This window comes from Astyanax mexicanus, chromosome 1, assembly GCF_023375975.1.
Source record: "Astyanax mexicanus isolate ESR-SI-001 chromosome 1, AstMex3_surface, whole genome shotgun sequence".
Classification (NCBI taxonomy): Eukaryota; Metazoa; Chordata; class Actinopteri; order Characiformes; family Acestrorhamphidae; genus Astyanax; species Astyanax mexicanus.
In genome coordinates, this window is record NC_064408.1 from 47,499,137 (window position 1) to 47,518,178 (window position 19,042).

The 19,042-nt window shown below is 39.4% G+C and overlaps 2 protein-coding genes across 2 annotated transcripts; both read left to right on the forward strand.

Moving 5' to 3' along the window:
* The first annotated feature begins 2,405 nt into the window (after positions 1 to 2,405).
* On the forward strand, positions 2,406 to 14,181 carry casp8ap2 (caspase 8 associated protein 2). Its single transcript, XM_007254912.3, has 10 exons — positions 2,406 to 2,724; positions 5,435 to 5,531; positions 5,704 to 5,784; positions 5,944 to 6,050; positions 6,244 to 6,318; positions 6,413 to 6,528; positions 6,667 to 9,521; positions 9,932 to 12,434; positions 12,550 to 12,649; positions 12,788 to 14,181. Exons 2-10 carry the CDS (start codon positions 5,477 to 5,479, stop codon positions 12,848 to 12,850), a joined length of 5,955 nt encoding a protein of 1,984 aa, XP_007254974.3. The 5' UTR covers positions 2,406 to 2,724; positions 5,435 to 5,476; the 3' UTR covers positions 12,851 to 14,181.
* A 1,203-nt stretch (positions 14,182 to 15,384) lies between these two features.
* On the forward strand, positions 15,385 to 18,494 carry gja10b (gap junction protein alpha 10 b). The gene is made up of 3 exons (XM_007254914.4): positions 15,385 to 15,517; positions 15,726 to 17,188; positions 17,841 to 18,494. Exons 2-3 carry the CDS (start codon positions 15,743 to 15,745, stop codon positions 17,877 to 17,879), a joined length of 1,485 nt encoding a protein of 494 aa, XP_007254976.3. The 5' UTR covers positions 15,385 to 15,517; positions 15,726 to 15,742; the 3' UTR covers positions 17,880 to 18,494.
* Positions 18,495 to 19,042: the final 548 nt, after the last annotated feature.

Consider the following 19,042-nt stretch of genomic DNA (forward strand, 5'->3'; position numbering starts at 1 on the left):
GCTGCTTACGCGCCGCGCTGCGACAGGAAGGAGCTCGAGACCAGCTCGTGGAGCACAAGTGTGCACATGCGAGTGGTCTGTATATGGATACACATGTGGACAAGCCCTAAAACAGATATATAAAAGTAAATAATTCCACATATAGATTCATGCAAAAATACAAATGTACCATTGACTACAGTCTATGAGATGTACGCACATGTAAGTCTGCCTACATATGTATGCAACTGTAAACATACAGCTTTGGGAAAAAAATAGTCTGCTTTAAAATTATGAGTTTCTTTGATTTTGCCAAATTAAAAACCTCTGGAATATAATCAAGAGGAAGACGGATGATCACAAGCCATCAACCCAAACTGAACTGCTTGAATTTCTGCACCAGCAGTAGCATAAAGTTATCCAAAAGCAGTGTGCAAGACTGGTGGAGGAGAACATGCCAAGATGCATGAAACTGGGATTAAAAACCAGGGTTATTCCACCAAATATTGATTTCTAAACTCTTAAATCTTTATGAATATGAACTTGTTTACTTTGCATTATTTGAGGTCTGAAAGCTCTGCATCTTTATTGTTATTTCTGCCATTTCTCATTCGAGAGAAATGTTGTCCGTAGTTTATAGAATAAAACAACAATGTTCACTACTTTACTCAAACATATACCTATAAATAGCAAAATCAAAGAAACTGATTCAGAAACTGAAGTGGTCTCTTAATTTTTTCCAGAGATGTATAGCTGTTTCCAGGCTTCTACACACACATATATATGTGCACACATATACACATGAGTTGTACAAAACTTTTAGTCCTATATGTAGCCACTTGGATTTTAATAAGTAAATGATGTGGGGTTGATGCAGCAGTTGGTCAGGTTTAGATTCAGCAACAGTATGTGCTGAAAGAATGAGGTCAGCTGACTACCTGAATATACTGAATATAGACCAGGTTATTTCATCAATGGACAGGCATATTCCAAGATAAGTCTTTTAGTCCTTTGGAGTCGCATATGTGGATTATAGTAGCACTCAAACTTGTATTTTAAGAGAAAGATCTTCACTGGGTAAATTTTATGTATTAATGTATGTATTAATTTCATCCTAATTTCACTGTGTTGAAAGAAGCAGAAATGGTGCAAAATCCAGTGTATAACATTTTGCAGTAAACTGCCAGATCCATTAAGGGCCACAAATGATAAAAAAGTAATTTTAGTATTGTTAAAAAAATATTGTATATAGTAAAATATATTGTAAAAAAAAAGAAAATAAATCAGCAGTATAGGAACAGACTGTGTTACTGCACTTTTTACTGCAGCATTTACAAAACACACAGCACATTTAGATTTGCATCATAATAACTAAAAACACAGCAACACAGAGAACTCTGTAACTATTAAAAGTATTTTCTTTAAAAAAAAGACAAATAAAGCAAGAGAGCAGTGAGTACTGTTTCCTACACTATTAGAAGACTCTTGGAAACTGGTGAAAACGGGTACAGTAAAAGGTCTGGCTGACCCACATGGCAACTCCTTTAGGTCATCTTAACATTGGACTAAGTCTTAGTTTCAGCAGTGAGGAGAAGAATTAGAGGTAGCCCTGCAGGCACTAACAAGTTTTAGCGATATCCTGACGTAAAATGTTTGTCATTTGACACCAATGCCAATATTCATCCTGAATGTAATGTCTTTTGCTGTTGGTAGCCAGCTGGGATTGGAGGCTCTACAGCAATGCTACTGGACAACTAAAATAGGGGTCTTCTAAAACTTTTGATTATGATGAATATTGATGAATATACTTAATACTTTAGATTCTTCTAATTACCACATTTAGCTTTGATGACTCTGCTCACTTAGTTTTTTTCTTAGTGGCTTATTGAAGGAGTTCCTGGAGGTGCTGAACAATGCTTTTCCTTCATGCTCAGTTGGGTTAAGTCACTTTTTTATTTACTACATAATTCAATATGTGTTTATAAATTGTTTTGATATATTTTATATTAAGCTACAGTGTAGGAAAAAAATAAAGTTTGCACACTTTTGACTTGTGCTGTAAATATACACAATTTTTTTGTCCAAAAAAAAATGGGTAACAGTTGGCTTTGATAAATAATATTCTTGTATCATTTCATGTCAAAGACTTTAGCACATGTATGTAAATGAGAAGTCTATGAGAACAGGTGTTCACTGGGCTACATCTGCTGGTACACTGAGCGTTCCAGTCTGGAGCACCTCAACGCGTCTGTTACAAAATAATAAAAATAAATAAGGATCACGTGACTTCAGCTCAGTTACAGTTACATTTATCTCGCTGTTTTATAAGTAGAGTAATAGAGAATTTATGGTTATTATTAATTTTTTTTTATCGTTTCGGAACTGATTTTTTTATTTTTGTTTTAGGAGAAGCGAGGTTCGCGGGAAAATGTCGTCACTTCCTGTTTTGCAGGGCAGTTCGGTTGGCGCGCGACTGTGTTGCTACCGGGCAGAGTGGAGGACCTGAGGACCTGAAAACCCCGTAAAACGGCGGAGAGCGGTGAACACACGGCGGCTCGGGGAGGCGGTCGGCCCGCGGTCTGAGCACACAGTCCGGCTCGGCGGAGGACTCGGTCTCGGCGTTGCGCGGCTTTACGCTCGGGGGATCTCCGATCGGGGCCGTGGCCGCAGTTAGCCCGCTAAAGCTAGCTTTTGTATCGAGGGCTAACGGACACTGTACGCGGCTGCTGGAGGAATGAGCTGCGGGTAAGATCCACCGCTGACACCGTTAAAGCTGTTTCTCGCTCTGTAATCCGTTTCTCTCTTTTTTTTAACTCTCTTAAAACTCTCTATTATTATTATCTCTGCAGCACGGGGCTCCTGATTTTTACTGTTTACAGAGACTAACGATACCACTTCTACACATCCAGCCCAGCCGGGTCCCGGGCTTCTGTTATTGTAGCGTCTCCCTAAACAACCAAAGACACTTAGCGTTAGCTTAACTAACTGCACAGCGTCAGAGATCATAACTTCACACAAGATGACTGTTTATTTATCAGTTTAACAATCTTATAGTCAGGATCAGTTTCTCCGCTGTGTCTGAAGAGTTTAGATATGAGGTAACTTTACAGTTAAACTTCGCTAGGTTAACTATAGCTAATGTAGGTTAGGTAAGATACTTTTATAAGAGATGTTTTGGATTATAATAATATAGGAGCAAAATTAACTAAGTTAAGAGAAAATGAGAAGAACTAGGGTTCAAGAAACTGTACTTTTAAAACAGCATATTTATTTGTGTAGCTCACACAGCAGTCATTCAGAGACTACCTGACATGACAATAAGCAAAGCAAAGCAGCTATCTTAAAAGTGGAAACCAGAAAGACAAAGCGCATGTTCTGGGGCTTAGTTGTTGGTTTTTGTTTTTAAACTGGATTTTAAGAGCAGATGTATTTGAGTAAGGCTGCAGCTAATGACTATTTTGGTGGTTGACTAATCTGATTAATTTTTTCGACTAATCAACGTTTATTTCTGCCATGTCTTTCACCTCTAAAATGATAGAAACAGCTGAACATAAAGTTAAAAGATGTTGGTTAAACGTGGAAAGTTCTGAAATTTAGTAATTAAATATGTAATGTTTACTGTTGTGTTTGGACACTTTTGGAGAAACAGACTAAGTTGAGTGTAAACTGTGTGAGTGAGCCATTTACCTATCTCTCAATGATTTTGTCCCCAGCACGTTCTGTAGTGGAGTACTGCTATAAATTAAAGAGTAGTTGACAGTTAAATTTGCAGTCGACAAATTTAAATAATCAACATTGTTGATTTATATTGACTTATTGTTGCAGCTCTACATTTAAGGCCGGTTTTTGAGAGTTTATTTCACAGGTTTGTTGACTATAGGCTAGAAGTAGCTTTTTTGTGTGATTTTGTAGACTAGTTGCAGCATTTAAAAATCTGTCCTGCTCACTGAAAACAAGAGTAGTCATTTTAGAACCTGAGTGATGGCTCTGATCATTTGGTTCAGCAGTTATTGAATCAGATGCATCTCTTCAGTGCTCTCCTTTCGCAAGTCTAGTTCAAACAGTGCCTCAGGAATGAATCTTACTGAAAATAATAACAGCATGCAGAAGTTTCTCAGATTAAACATTGGATTCAGTCAGTTTTAAGGTGAAAGGCTGTTCTGCTGAATAGGTACATTGGGCAGATGGTTTAGACTTGGTCTGTTTAGCATTTAGATCCCAAATGCTGCAATTTCTGTTTTATTATTTTGCTGTTGCCTATTTGTTGTTGACATTGACACAAAAAATTGTTTGTACAGTAATCATTCAGTAAATGTACAAGATTCATACATCTAGATGTTATTTAAGTGATATGATAAACAGTATTATTGTTTTGTAGGATTTGGCTTAGTGAAAGAAAATATAAATTGGAACAGAAGTAGTCCAAGACTTGAACCCTGAGGGATTCTATATCAAAGACTGGTTATCCTTTCAGATTTATATCTGCAAAGAAAGAAATAATCCCAAAATCTGAACCATTTTAGGACTGTTCCAAATAATCGTACCTAGTTAGGCACCTATGTGCCTTAAGTGACTGTAATAACAACATTTAGACATATACCACTTATTGCTAAAAAAACATGCCCTCTACTAAAATGCACTTTAGTGAACACAAATGAACACATAATATCAGATTTTGTTATTTTCTATGAAAAGCTATTTTAAGAGAAAAATGAAATAAATAGCCATTTGTTTATAGAGCTTGACATTAGGGGTGTGCCATATCACATTGTACGCAATAATATCTCCAACATTTTTAATAGAACCATAGTATGTACTGTAATATCGTGCCATATCACCCGCCCCTAATTATCACACCAGGGTACAACTTTTTTTCCTGTTTTTATTTTATTAAACTGTTTTTAGCAAAAGAAAAATTCTCATTTTCCATTATATATCTATTAAAGTCAGGTTATATCTGTCATTTATCATTTATTTTACTTCAGTCTTGACCATATGGAGATATTTGCAGTGCATTATTAGTATCATGACATTCTGGATCATTGACTTCTGTTATAAATCTTAGTAAGTCTTTTGTTGTATTAGTATCTTAGTTAGGGGTGTGCCATATCATATTGTATGCAATATTCAAATTTTATTTTCATTTTGTTACAGTAGTGTTCTTGAAATCTTTTTTTTTATTATTCAGTGTTTTGAGTATCGAAAATATCATGAAATATCGTGACATTATTTTAGGACCTTATCGCCCACCCCTACATGACAGTACTGTAGGTAGGCAGCTTTGGTAACTGTTAAATCTCGACTTGTAAGAAAAAAAAATGGTTGTGAAATTACAACATTTATTGTTGTTGCAGTAATTTCTGGGACAGATTAGTTGTCGTTACAGACCTGTGCTCAGTGTTTTCTAATTAAGGCTGCAATGGAACCACACTAATGTCTTGTGTCTTACTTTCAGCCAAGTTCAGCAATGGTTTGCATCTCGTGACTGACAGAAAGCATGGAGGAGAGTGCTATGGATGAGCTTTATGGTGATCTTGGCCAGGGGTGTTATGGTAAGATGGCTTATCAGTGTCAATGATTTTGATGTAAATGATTTGCTCTTCCTTTGATTCATTCTGATGATGACACTGGGTTATTATGCAATTACAATGTACAGAGGATAAGCTCAAAAGCTAAATGTTCACCCTTCTCTGTTCTTTCTTTGATGAAATATGTGCATTTCAGACTCTGCGCTGATTCATGATGAAGACTCTGTGGATATTTACTCAGGACTAGATGACAGTCCTAAAGGTGATGGAGGCAACGGTGAGTGTCAGGTTTACCCTGTATTGGTGGTGTTTACTGCAATGGAATAGAAATGTTTGTGTAGACATGGGTATCCTCCTCGTGTATATGACAAATTACCCACATTATTTTCTCTGTTGTCGTGTTCCTGTTCATCATGATTGCTTTGTTTTTCTCTAGGTGAAGGCAGCACTTTACTGTCCCCGCAAAGGCTGAAGGATTCTATGGATTTGTATGAGGAGCTCATCACAAAAGAGCAGGAGGAGAAAGACACAACATACAATGAGGTTTTTAGCGTTCACTATACTTTCCTTAGCAAAAACATTAACAGTTTTATAGTTTAAAAGTGTTAAAGTTGTAACACTGAAATAACAATTGTTATTAAATAACAATAACTAATATTTATATTGTTAATTTAAAAAGAAGATTTTATTATTGATATTCTTTTACTTAAACAATTTTTTTTTTTTTTTTTTACAGTTGAAAACTAAATTTAATGCTGCTCAAAGCCAGGTACAGGAATTACTTTCAAAGTTGCAGGAGATGCAGACCAAGGTGTGTGCTTTTTATGTTAAGTTTTCTTCTTTTTTGCAATCTATATTTAAGTCATTTTAGACAATTGTGAGACAAGTGTTTTTTTTTGTTACAGAACTCATGCTTACACAAGGAGAATGTTCTCCTAAAGAAAAACATATGTGCACTTATCAAGACTGCAAGAATGGAGATTGTTAGGAAGGAAGAGGAAATAAGCAAACTATCCAGCCGGTAAATACATGCTTTTTTCATTATTTATTTGTAAATTACACGCAACACAATACAGCATATTTAAACATATCTCTTCTGTGTCACGTAATTTTCTAAATATGTGTTTTTTTTTTTTTTGTTTTGTTTTCATCAATGCAGACCTGGTCAGGGTAAATTTTATCCTTCTCGAGGAGAAAGAGGCCAAGAACACTGTTTACGGAGCCAGATAAAAAATTCCAGCGGAAGTTGCGGAGTTCCAGGGTCTGTGGATAGAAGCAGACCATCCAATCATTCTGCTCGTCTAGAAACGCAGACAAATTCTTCACCATCATCCTCTACAGTGCACCAACGATACACCAGAAGCGAACAAGATTGTAAAGATGCTGGTGAAAAGGTGCAAGGTCTCCAACGTGTGACGCCCGATGAAGCAATCAACAGAAAAGAACAAGAAAATCTATCCTCTAATAGTGAGGTTGTGAAATCTCATAGTAGAGTTAATGCAAGCCAGAAACTTTATGAAACGGTTGAAAGAGAGCTGGAAAGCTTGGTACGAGGTCAAGAATGCCTTGCAAAATCGCCAAATATGCCAAGTATGGAATGTAGCTCGAAAGAGAAGGACATCACAGAAAAATCACAATGCAATGAAAACAAATCTGAGAGGCCACAGAGGGACTCAACAAAACTGAAGAGCACATCTAGCAAAAGCCAGCATCAGCAGCATGTGGATCCCGCCATGCTTAGAAAGTCTGTCCGTTCAAAGAGTCCTTTCTCTCCACCTCAGCACATCTCCCCACCTCCTCTCCACTCACAAACCTCCAGAGAACCACCTATGGGGTCTGCAGACATGCAGGCACAAGGTCATAGACAAGAAGTTAAGCGTAATCAAGGAGATGACAGACGAAGTAGAAGTGGCACACATTCTGTAAGCGATAAGAGCTGCTCTGGGAAGCCAGCTGCTTCTCTGGACAAGAAGACGGAGAAAGGAGAGTCCAGAGAGCATCACAGAAAAGAGGAGAGGAGGCAAGAAAATGTTAGCAGTTCAGAAAGGAGGCACACCAGAAGCGACAGCAGCAAAGAGTATGAGCAAAAGAAGACACGAGAAAATGAGGAGAGAAATAGACAGCAGGGAAGTAGTAGTAGTAGCAGCAGCAGTCGAGGAGAAAGAAGAAGCACTAGGTCAGAAACTATCAAAGACCACGAGCGAAGGAGTACAAAAGCAAGTGACGGAGGCAGTGCAAAAGAGGAAACTAATAAAGTTGAGAAACATGTCAAGGATGGGAGGGATGGATGCCGAAGTGATGTCCGAAGCAGTAGACAAGGTACATCCATTTCGAAACGCGGGGATTATGACAGTGATCGTTCTCGACGAAAAGATCTTGTTGAGGATGCCAATAATCGGAGAACTTCTAGTAGAACTGAAGAGCAAGTATCTGGAAGCAAAGCATCCAGCAGTTGTGATGATTCTAGACATGGTAAAGCCTCTCGTCGTGACAGTCATGCAAGCTCTGACAAGCGCAGCAGTGTTAAAGACAAACGTTCAGATATAGATTGTAGAAAAGAACGGAGGAGGGTTGATAAAGAAAAACAAAGTACTGTTCAAGACAGAAAATCATCAACCGCTGTTCCTGCTATGGATGCCACAAAGTGTACCTCTCCTGAGAGATCCAGAATAAATAATGGTGGTATCGTTCAGTCAAATTGTCTTGCAAATGTGAAAGACCAGTCCTTTTTGAAGGTAACCAGTACCTGTGACCTGTCTAACATGGCAGAGGAAAGTAGTCCAAAGAGAAAATTAACTTTCATGGAAACTCTAAACCTCACACTCTCACCAGTGAAAAAGCAGAACCAGCCTGCTGAAACTAGTGAACCTATTTGTAAACCTCTTACAAATGCTGTGCCAGACAACTCAGCTGAGGAAAGAGATTTGTTTGAATTCGGAGAGGAATTCTGTGTTATTGATGAAGCAGAAAAAAGCCAAGACTCAATAGAGGCTATGAATGTTGACTCAACACCTGCAACAAGCGAAAATGTGCACCTTGGGCCAAGTAATTTTGACATTCAGCCAAATCAGGATCTGGATATAGTTTCTAAAACTGTAGAACCAAAAATGGACATTCAAGGCAACAAACTGAAGGAACAAATCAGTGAAGGTAGTAAAGAAATCAGTGAAGGCTCTACAGGTCAATTTGAGAAAAGTTGTACAGTTACAGAACCACAAAATTGTGAAAAGAAGTCTGCTACAGTTACTGATGATTCAGGGGTCTCTGCTAGTAATGTTCCTGGGAAACATATTGAAAACTCCCAGTGTGTGCCATATGAACCTATGTCCACTAATGGATCTGTACCAGTTAATGTTCAGTTTCCTACAGTTAAAGTTCTATGCAAGGAGCAAGATCTTCAGACGTCTCTGATGAAAAAACCTAAAGAAAAGAGTAGAGTAAATTGTATCGATGAAGGCCAAACAAAAAATCAACCAGAGCCTCAAGCCCCACCAACTGTTCCAAGTGATGCTTTTCAGGAGGAGGTATCAACTTCTACCAAAGTGCATGCTGCTTTTGAGACTTGTTCTAATGCAGAGACTTCATTGTCTTTGGAATTAGTTTCTAGTACTGTCAGTGTAGATGTTCATTTTCAGGACAAACTGGCCAGTTCTCAACCACAGCCCTCTGGTTCAGATGTAGAAAACACCAAATGTCCTGAGAGACTCGATTCAGGTCCAAGACCATCAGAAGAGACAACAACTGAGCCAGTTGAAACTAGTGGCACTGTAAGTGATACGCCACCCGAGCAAACGGGTTCCTCTGAACCTGATTCCACCGAGGACGACCTGCAGGCCTCCAAGCCTTCGACTTCTGTAGTGGTGCCCCAAGATGAGGATTCTATGATGCTTACCCTGAGCAGCATTAAAGTCATTCCTGATGTCATAAGCCCTCTCACAAGTCCAGTTCGCCAGGTCAAGAAAGTCCAAGCACATAGTCTGGGAAAGGAGACCCATGTGAAGAGCCTTGGTAGAGGTCAGTATTTGCTGCGGCAACATCTGGCTAGAATTGTCTATGGGAATAAAACACATATTCACAGAAACCACATCCACATTCAGTGCCAGAGGCCACAGATATACACCTCAAGTCCCTCAATGGGATGTAACATATTAGTTCCTGTCTTATGTCTTTTGCCCTGTCAACGTTTAGGTGATGTACATTTATTACCCTTAATTGGACCTTACATTATACCTAAACATTGAATTCTTACATGTGCTTCAAATGTTAATATATAAGCGACATACGTTTATTACCAATTATTTAAAACTACATGATATGCAAACATTTAATTGCTACGTGTTTTTCAAATGTTTTTTTTCCTGTATCACATAAGTAGCACATAATTCCAAGTCTTAATAATATGTATTTGTTTGTTTGCTTTAAAGATTTCTCTACCACCGCCATTGTGACCAATAAAGAAGCAATCAAAAGGGACATGAACAAAGAGAATAAGAGACCTGATTTGCCTGTCATGCCCAGTGTGGTGAAAGATCAAGAGGTGCTATCATCTACAGCAACTGAGGAGGAACTGGAAGAAGGAGAGATAAGCAGCAAGAGTGATGATGAGAGTTCTGCAACAAAGCCAGCTTTAGGAAGTCAGGCTAGTCCCATGCCAACAATGCTTGAAAACAGAAAGAAACCTGCCGGTACTCCAACACGTGAAAAAGACAGTTCAACTGACAGTTCTAAAGAGAGTCCTACTCTGAACAAGAGGCGCTTCAAAACAATTACCGTTCCACCCAAAGCAAACATTTCGACAACTGCTGAATTTATGAACATGTTTTTGTTCATTCGAAGTGAGTTGAGGAGAAAGTACATGAAACTTCACAAAAATGTCACCAAGTCAGCTTTTTGCTGCATCGTTGACATGTCTGTAGCCTCTTTCTCTGAATTTGTTGATGGTGTTAACTTTCATAAGTTTTGTTCTCAAGGTAATGAAATCAAATCTAGACTTAATAAGATCATCGCTTCTGTTATGAGCAAGGTTTCTAGCAATGGCATTGTGAATCGCATCTTTGAGCAACGAGCTGACGACCTAAAGCAAAAGCTGTGGAACTTTGTGGATGGTCAGTTTGATTTTCTGTTTAAAGAGATAAAGGCTGCACTTAAAGTTGGACCTGGACTTCCCAAGAGTATACGTTCTACGGAAGGTAAGCCTTCAAACCCTGGGCTGAAAGCAGATTCGATTGATGACGTTTGTAAAGTGCAGGCTAAAAAACCCTTGAGCGCAGCTGAGTACAGACCAAATAAATCTGGCACAGCTGAGGTCAAGAGGATTACTCCAGTGCCCATCTTGCCAAACACTTTTCGAGGTCTTGGCAGCAGAGGCAAAAACATAAAGGCGACAATGGAAGAAGAGGCTCAGCCATCTGAGGCACGGACCTCAAACCAGCTTCCAGCCATTTTCTCTTTTGAAAAACCTTTGCAAGAAAGTTTTCCTGCACCTGAGATGAAAACACCCTCCACCTTTGCCCGCCGTCTCTCTCATACTGGAAACACACAAGACAAAACAGACTTTGAAATTCTTACAGAGCAGCAAGCCTCCAGTTTAACCTTTAATTTGGTCACTGATTCTCAAATGGGAGATATATTTAGATGTCTTCTGCAAGGCTCTGATCTGCTAGAGACTGGTGTCTCTGCAGGGGAGAATCAAAGCTGGCCACTCAACACTCCAAGAAAAGAAGGTCCCAGTGGAGACAGTGTCATTGGGCTTGTGACGCCCAGCAAAATGATTACCCCATCAAAACTCATCACAGCATGGACCTCAATTTCTCCTTACAAGCTGGCTTCCCCGAACAGCAAAATCCACATGCCTTTAAACCCAGCGCTCTTTGACGAAAGTTGTTTGTTAGAAGTCCCGTCTAACACTCTTCCAAATCAAGCTGCTCCTGGTCTGAGCTCCCAGCAGTCCTTCTCCATTTTGGCTGAAGATTTGGCCGTTTCTCTCACCATTCCGTCTCCATTGAAGTCTGATGGCCACTTGAGTTTTTTGCACCCAACTAGTGGACAGCCACTATCTACCCCAAGCAGCGTCATTAGTGCTCATTTCAGCGAGGATGCTCTACTTGATGGGGAAGATGCCACCGTACAAGACATTCACTTGTCTCTTGATACAGACAATTCCAGTTCCGGTGAGTCAAGCACCTGTGGGACATGGCAGGGCACATATCCAGCATCATTCCAGTTTAAACCAAACTTGCCCATGCAAGCAGAGGTTATGGAGAGGTCCAATGATCACTTTATTGTGCGAATTAGGCATACATCCCCTGTAGCACATGATGAGTCCAGACCGGAGCTGGAAAAAGCAAGATCAGCAGTAGAAAATGTTTCAGTATTTCAGGAGGACAAGACTTCTCCCATCTCACATGCACCCCTGGATAATGGCTGTGTCTTGACTGCACCAGGTACCTCAAATCAAACACCAGAATCTCAAATGTCAAACACGGACATGACTTCTGAAGGTGCATATGTTTTTCATGAAGAAACTCCTGATACGTTACTTACAAACTCTGTGAGCCCAGCTGCGCATGCTGATGCTGATGCTGATTCTGCTGCTGCAGATGCCTCACATTCTCCAGCTGCTACTGGTATCACTGCTGTCTCCAGCAAGGAAGATGGTGCCCTTGAGAATGAAGACACAAATGAGAAGACCTCTAGAAAACGAAGGAAACATCATTCTGGGCCAAAGGCAAAACGATCCAGATCAGAGAAGCATCAAGAGAAACATGAAGCATCAAAACCAAGGCACAAGAAGAGGTCAAAGTCATCCAAGGAGAGAGGCGAGAAAACTCCATCGAAGAAGCAAAACAAGTCCCCTCAGCTATCTCCTAGTCTTTCAGCCAAGAATGTTATCAAGAAAAAAGGAGAAGTGGTGGTGACATGGACCAGGTTCGTTTACTCTTTTGTAGCCCAATAAAACCAATACTATGTTCCGAATTGTCTTTGGGAATTCTCCTAACTCAGTAATGTAATACATTTTAATTATTTCTTTTTTTTAATAAAGGGAGGAAGATCGAGACATTCTTGTTAATCTCAAGGTGAAAGGAGCTTCCTCAAAGACGTTTGCTGCACTTTCAAGCAAGTTAAAAAAGTCACCAGCACAGGTAATTCTTTTTTAAAAGCACACACAATTCTTTATGTCCGAGGAGGTTACGTTAAGGTTATGTGAACAGAAAATTATAATATTGCTTATAATGTTTGGAAAGTTCTCTTGTAACCTACCTGTTATTTCCTTTTTACAGATTGAAGAGCGATTCTCTCAGCTCATGAAACTGTTTAAGAAGAAAGAGAAGATGGAAAACTGAGCAAATTTGGTTTCTGGCTCAGTTAACCTGCTTGTTAATCCTTGAGCCATGCAAGGACACATGGCAATAGAAGCTGAACACAGATGTGTGGAGTAGTCAAGTGCTCTTGTTGGGAAATATTGCCGACTCTTCAGACAAAATGGAATGTGTTGCCTGAAAACATCAAAAATACCAAGCATTTTCTCAAGTAAAGGGAATGTCTGACCCCACTGACATCTCACTGGGGTGGAGTTTCACTATATATTCTATCACCAGATACAAACATGTACTGCCCATCATACCTATCTACAGGTTATTTTTTAATATAGATGATTCTCTATCTAGCTAAAGATGTAATCTTATATTTCTGATTTGCCTTACTTCACTTTGGCTAGACCAGATGTGCCCCAAGTCAGATAAGACCATGTTTATTAGGTGTGTTACAGTGCAGGTGATCCTCTGATTTTCACTGGTTGACATTGCACAGAAAGGTGCACTTGACCGCATTTTGGGCAAGTAGTAAATCAACCATCTTTCTTCATACAGATGAGTAAAACAGCGAATGGTTCTTTGAGAATGGGTCGACCTACGCTACGCTGACTTGATAGTTTCCTGAATATATGCACTGGAGTTAATTTTGCCTTGTAAGATCTACCTCAGAGAGTTTGGCAAAGAGACGCATGAATGAGGTCACCACAGCTCACTATGTGGTGACAGATCGTACACCTGTGTCACTCAAGTCTTCATATATTTTGTGATATAAATTGAGTGTGTTGCAGCATCCAGTTTTCATTATTGAGGGGATATCGCTATGAACCATGTCAACGTAAAGTTCTGACGTGTGATGGGTCCTCCTTTAACATATCTGATCTTTTTATCGGAATTTTGTCATCTCAAATCACATGAATATTGAAAAGATCGACGTGGAAAATGTAAGGGTTAGGCACTGCAAACTGTTCTCTGAAAAGTTACAAATGAGTGGCCAAAAGTAGCCATTGCTGTATCTTTTCGTAGTAGTTTATAATAAATGCACACCTTTCTTTGTTAATTCTGACATTTGTTTAATTACTTGTTTCTCTAAGTAATACATATCCTGCTTAAGTGTTGTTTCCCACTGCCCAAACTCGAGAGTTTTTTTTTGTATGTCAAATTATTAACATGTATATATGTTAAATTGTAAGTCGTTAGGCATCTTTCTGCTGCATTTTTTTTTACTTTTTGTTTTTATTTAATTTTTGTCCATAAAGCAGAGTTTTGATGACACCATTTTCCTATTTGAAACAGATGTACTGTATATATTGTAAATTGTTGGACATTCTTTCACTTTTTAAAATAAAGCTAATTTATTTCAAGTGTGATCCGCTGATTCTTGTAACTGTGTATTTTACTCAATCTCAGTGTATTTATCGAAAATACTGAAAATTTTCAACTGATTACATAACATGAACATTCACAAACCAGTATGAATTCTCCCGTCATTCACTCCAATAACAACTCATTTGCACATCAGGGTCTGTCATATAGGCCAACAAGTAGGAAAGGGAGGGCACTATAGCAAATTGTTACTTATTTTACATGCCTGTTTAAGGACCACTACATATCCCCAAAAAATTGGGATCGAAACAATGAAATAAATGCACTGTATTTCCTTGACTGTCCTTTAAATGCTGACAGTATGAGCCTAAGATATTTCATGTTTTATCTGGTTAACTTTATTTTGTTAATGTACATCTAGTCCTGTATTGCAGCCCTGCTACACATTCCCAAAAAAAGTGAAGCTTTATTGATCCCAAAGGAAATTTAGCAGCTAGTTGCAGTTACACAATACAGCACAGTAAAACAATAAAATAATTATACCCTTCTATATAGATACAGTATAAAAGTAAGTACAGGTGCAGCAACAATTCCTACACTGTCAAGCATTTACCGCTTTGTAATGTTGCTGTTCACTCTCACAACATTTTAAAGACATTTTGACAAAGGATACTAAGCAGTAGGTGTATTTTTTGTCCCATTCATCCAGCATTAGTATACTATGCCAACATTTTCTTGACTTGGGTTGATGTTTGGGAAGTATTTCAGTTATCCATGCCTCTACGACTTTATTAATCTTTTGAACCCAGCAATCCAAAGAACCCCCAATTTTTGGATCCCTCTATCTTATATCACCCACAGAGCCAAAAATAGACATTCAAACAGTTGACTATGAAATCGGGCATGACATATTGATCATTCTGCTGGGCCTCTCCCAAATCAGCCTTAAGTGAATATTCATTCATCTAACCCAACTGCTAGAAACGAGCATCTACGTGTTGCACAAAAAATATACAATACATAATTTACTGAATTATTCATGTACTACAATGCATGTAGCGGTAGTTATAAACACATGGACCTTTACCGATGGGAAGGCATTGTCAGCAACATCGTGTTCCCCCTCGTGTCCTGATGCTGTCAGTGGTCATGTTGTGTTAGCAATGCCCCTTAGGGCCATGTCCAGTTGCCCATAGATCGATAGAAGCTTTGTATGAGTGCAGTGGGTCTGGAGCTCATTCACTGAAGCTATGCCCAGAGAGAGGAGCTCACCTTCTTTAATGAAGAGGGGAGGATACTGGAGGTGTACCGCCAGCCTACTGTTATCTCTTCTGTAATGATGCCTCAGTGCTGAACGACATCTACCATAAACGTGTAAGTCTTTCCTTTCTGTTGTTTGAGTTTAAAATATTGAGTACATTTTGGTTCGGTTTACTGGTCATGAATTATTCCTAGTTTTAGACTGTATCCCCTTTTTAAAGTAGTACTTTATCCAGTTTTCCCAATTGTATGTCAAGGTGTATGTCACTGAAAGTTGTTGTGTCTAAGCTTGTCTTTTGTGGCCCTGTTTGCACAACTTTAGGCTATGTGACATCCAACATGGGAGATTGGAACCTGTTGGGAAGCATCTTGGAGGAGGTTCACGTCCACTCCACCATCGTGGGTAAAATCTGGCTGACCATCCTCTTTATCTTCCGCATGCTGATCCTCGGGGTAGCCGCTGAGGACGTGTGGGATGATGAACAGAGCGAATTTGTATGCAACACTGAGCAGCCTGGGTGCAAGAACGTCTGCTATGACCAAGCCTTTCCCATATCCCTCATCAGGTACTGGGTCCTGCAGATCATCTTCGTCTCCTCACCATCCCTGGTCTACATGGGCCATGCACTGTACCGACTGCGTGCTCTGGAAAAGGAAAGGCACAAGAAGAAAGCCCAGCTAAAGGTAGAACTGGAGGTGACAGAAGGCATCATGGACGAACACAAAAGGATCGAGAAGGAGCTTAGGAAACTGGAGGAGCAGAAGAAGGTCAGGAAAGCTCCTTTGAGAGGCTCTTTACTGCGCACATATGTGTTTCATATCTTGACCAGGTCAGTGGTGGAAGTGGGTTTTATCATAGGTCAATGTGCCCTCTATGGGATCGGATTGGCCCCTATTTACAAGTGTGAAAGAGACCCTTGCCCCAACATTGTGGACTGTTTCGTGTCCAGACCAACTGAGAAAAACATCTTCATGATCTTCATGCTGGTCATCGCTGGAGTGTCGCTCTTCTTGAACATCTTGGAGATCTTTCACCTAGGCGTCAAGAAGATCAAGCAGAGCATCTACGAAAGCAAGTACGGTGGAGACGATGAGAGCATTTGCAGGTCAAAGAAAAACTCCATGGTGCAACAGATATGCATACTCACCAATTCCTCACCGCAGAAACTGATGCATGTAACCCAGGCACCCTACATGGGGATGCCCGATGGGCAGTTAGAACCTTTGCCCCCCTATCCACCCCTCATTAATGCTAGTGCCCCTAGACCCTCCATAGGAGCATCAAACGGTGAGGCACCACCAGCTGCATTTAATCACCAGTCTGAACAACAACGTCTCCCCAGCCAGCCTGAGATTCAGGGGCTCCGGCAGAATGGGGCCACAGAAAGACGCCATACACTGGACGGCCGAGCCCTGTCCTTCAGCAGTGAAGAGTCTGGACCCAAGGGCTCCGGTCCACTGAAAAATGTTGGACAGCAGCCTCGTGCATCCCTTCAAGCCAGCAGCTTAGAGATCCCAGCGTCCCTCCGGAACGCTGTGCGCAAACAAAGCCGGGTTAGTGCATGCAAGGATCTGAGTGAGGAGAGCGACTCTCCGGACAGCGACCATTACCCTACGGCCAGAAAAGCCAGTTTCATGTCTCGAGGGATGTCAGAGAGCAGGCTGGCCAGTCTACCAGACAGTCCAGAGTCCAAGAGTGGCTCGGAATCAGAGGCCAAACAGGTAGCTCAAGGGGAAAGTCCTGCCATGACTCCACCACCTGCTGCTGGCCGGCGCATGTCAATGGTAAGTAAGGCAGTATGGCTTTGGTTATCATCAGTCATTTGGAAATCTTGCTTTTTTAAAAAAAGAAAACTTATTAGGAGAGGTTAACTTGAGGAACTTAACTAGTTCATTATATTTTTTTTATGACCATAAAGTTATGCAAGGTGCCCTACACACATTTCACAGTTTAGTAAGAATTATGTTATTTCATGTGTGCAGTATGGTTACTAGTTTTAAAGTTCGAAATGCAGATTAATGTAAGTAAGACTAAGTGTCTATTTTTCAGACTAAAATTAAGCCTAGAACATTTTCAATGGAGATTTTTGATTGACAGCAAAATATAGTCTAGGGCCAGGTTTCTGCCCCTAAGATATTAGAACCGTTTTCACACAGTGGGGTTAATGTTCCTACCTGTGGTGTCCAGTCTTACCCATGTTGAGCTGGTATGGCTACAGGTTTTTATTCCAGGCAAGCAGAAGCACAGGTGATCAGTTGATTCAGACTGACCAACTGAATTAACAAGTGAAATCAGGTTAAAAAAAACCTGTATCTTTACTGAATAAATCTTTGGATAAATTTGATCACCCAAACTAAACTGAAAAGTAACTGTACTAACTTTAATTTTCACATAAGCAGAGAATGGAACCTTAAAACAAGTGTTTTCCTCTTTCAGAGCATGATTCTGGAACTGTCCTCCATCATGAAAAAGTGAACTCTTGGAGATCTGAGATCTGAGCATCAACCACTCTGCTGTTGCTCGATATCGCTTTGAGTTTCCTTCGCTTCAACAGCTACATTCTGCACAGTTACTGGTATATATTTTGTTCTGCTGAAACATCTTGTCCATGTTCAGTTCACCTTGCGTACAAAAGCTACTTTTAACTGAGTTACACTTTAGACCTAACGCACATACACACAGTGGCACTCATTTTTCTATCTGTAAGAAGACACTGACTGATTGACAATTGAATTTTTGCACTTGACAATTATGCTCAAAGAGCTACCAATGAATATCTGTCAACTGAGATTAAAATCATAGTTGAAAAAAAGTACAATTACATGTTTATAATTTTAACTATGTTTTTGTCATTTCAGTGTTTTTTTTACTAAGCTGAATTAAGTAAAAGCATTTAAAGCTATTAATTCACAATATTTATTTATGTATGTGGGCTGTGTGCCAGTGCTATCACTTGGTGATAACACTGAATCAGCAAAGGGCTGTAATGTTTATTTGACTGCTGTTCGTGACTTTGTAAATCTAATGAAAATATCCTTTATGTCTTACCTTTATAAACCCTTGTGTAGAATAAAATGCTTTTGTACTGAACACACCTCTGCTTTGTGATCTTTACCCAGCTCCCACCTCCATCTTACTGCCTTGGCAGATTTTAGGTTTTGGTAACATTGTATTTTTTATCTTTACAGGGCTACATATTTACTGATAAGGACAAATTAGACACTAAACCAGATTGGGTTATGATTTTTTACTTACAGGGTCAAAGGTAATTTCTCTGGTGGTTTCTCGTACACACACATTGTGCAATTAATCACGAAGGTTTTATGAAAAAATATATTCCTTTCATACTATTTACAAAGTAAAGGAACATAGAAAGCATATCTAAGGACACAATGTATAGTCACAATGACTTTATATTTCTATTTATTTTAAGTGCAAAGTTCACATCATCTAATACAAATTGTGCATCAAAATAAGACCTGTAATAAGCAACATTATCTTTCATTTTGATATACTGTATAAAAACATTTACAAAAACAGCAATTTTGTCCGTAGTTAGAAATTTAAACAGGAAATGTCTTTTATGCAGTTTTTATTTATATTCAGTATTTTTACCATAGTATATTAAAGGAGAAATC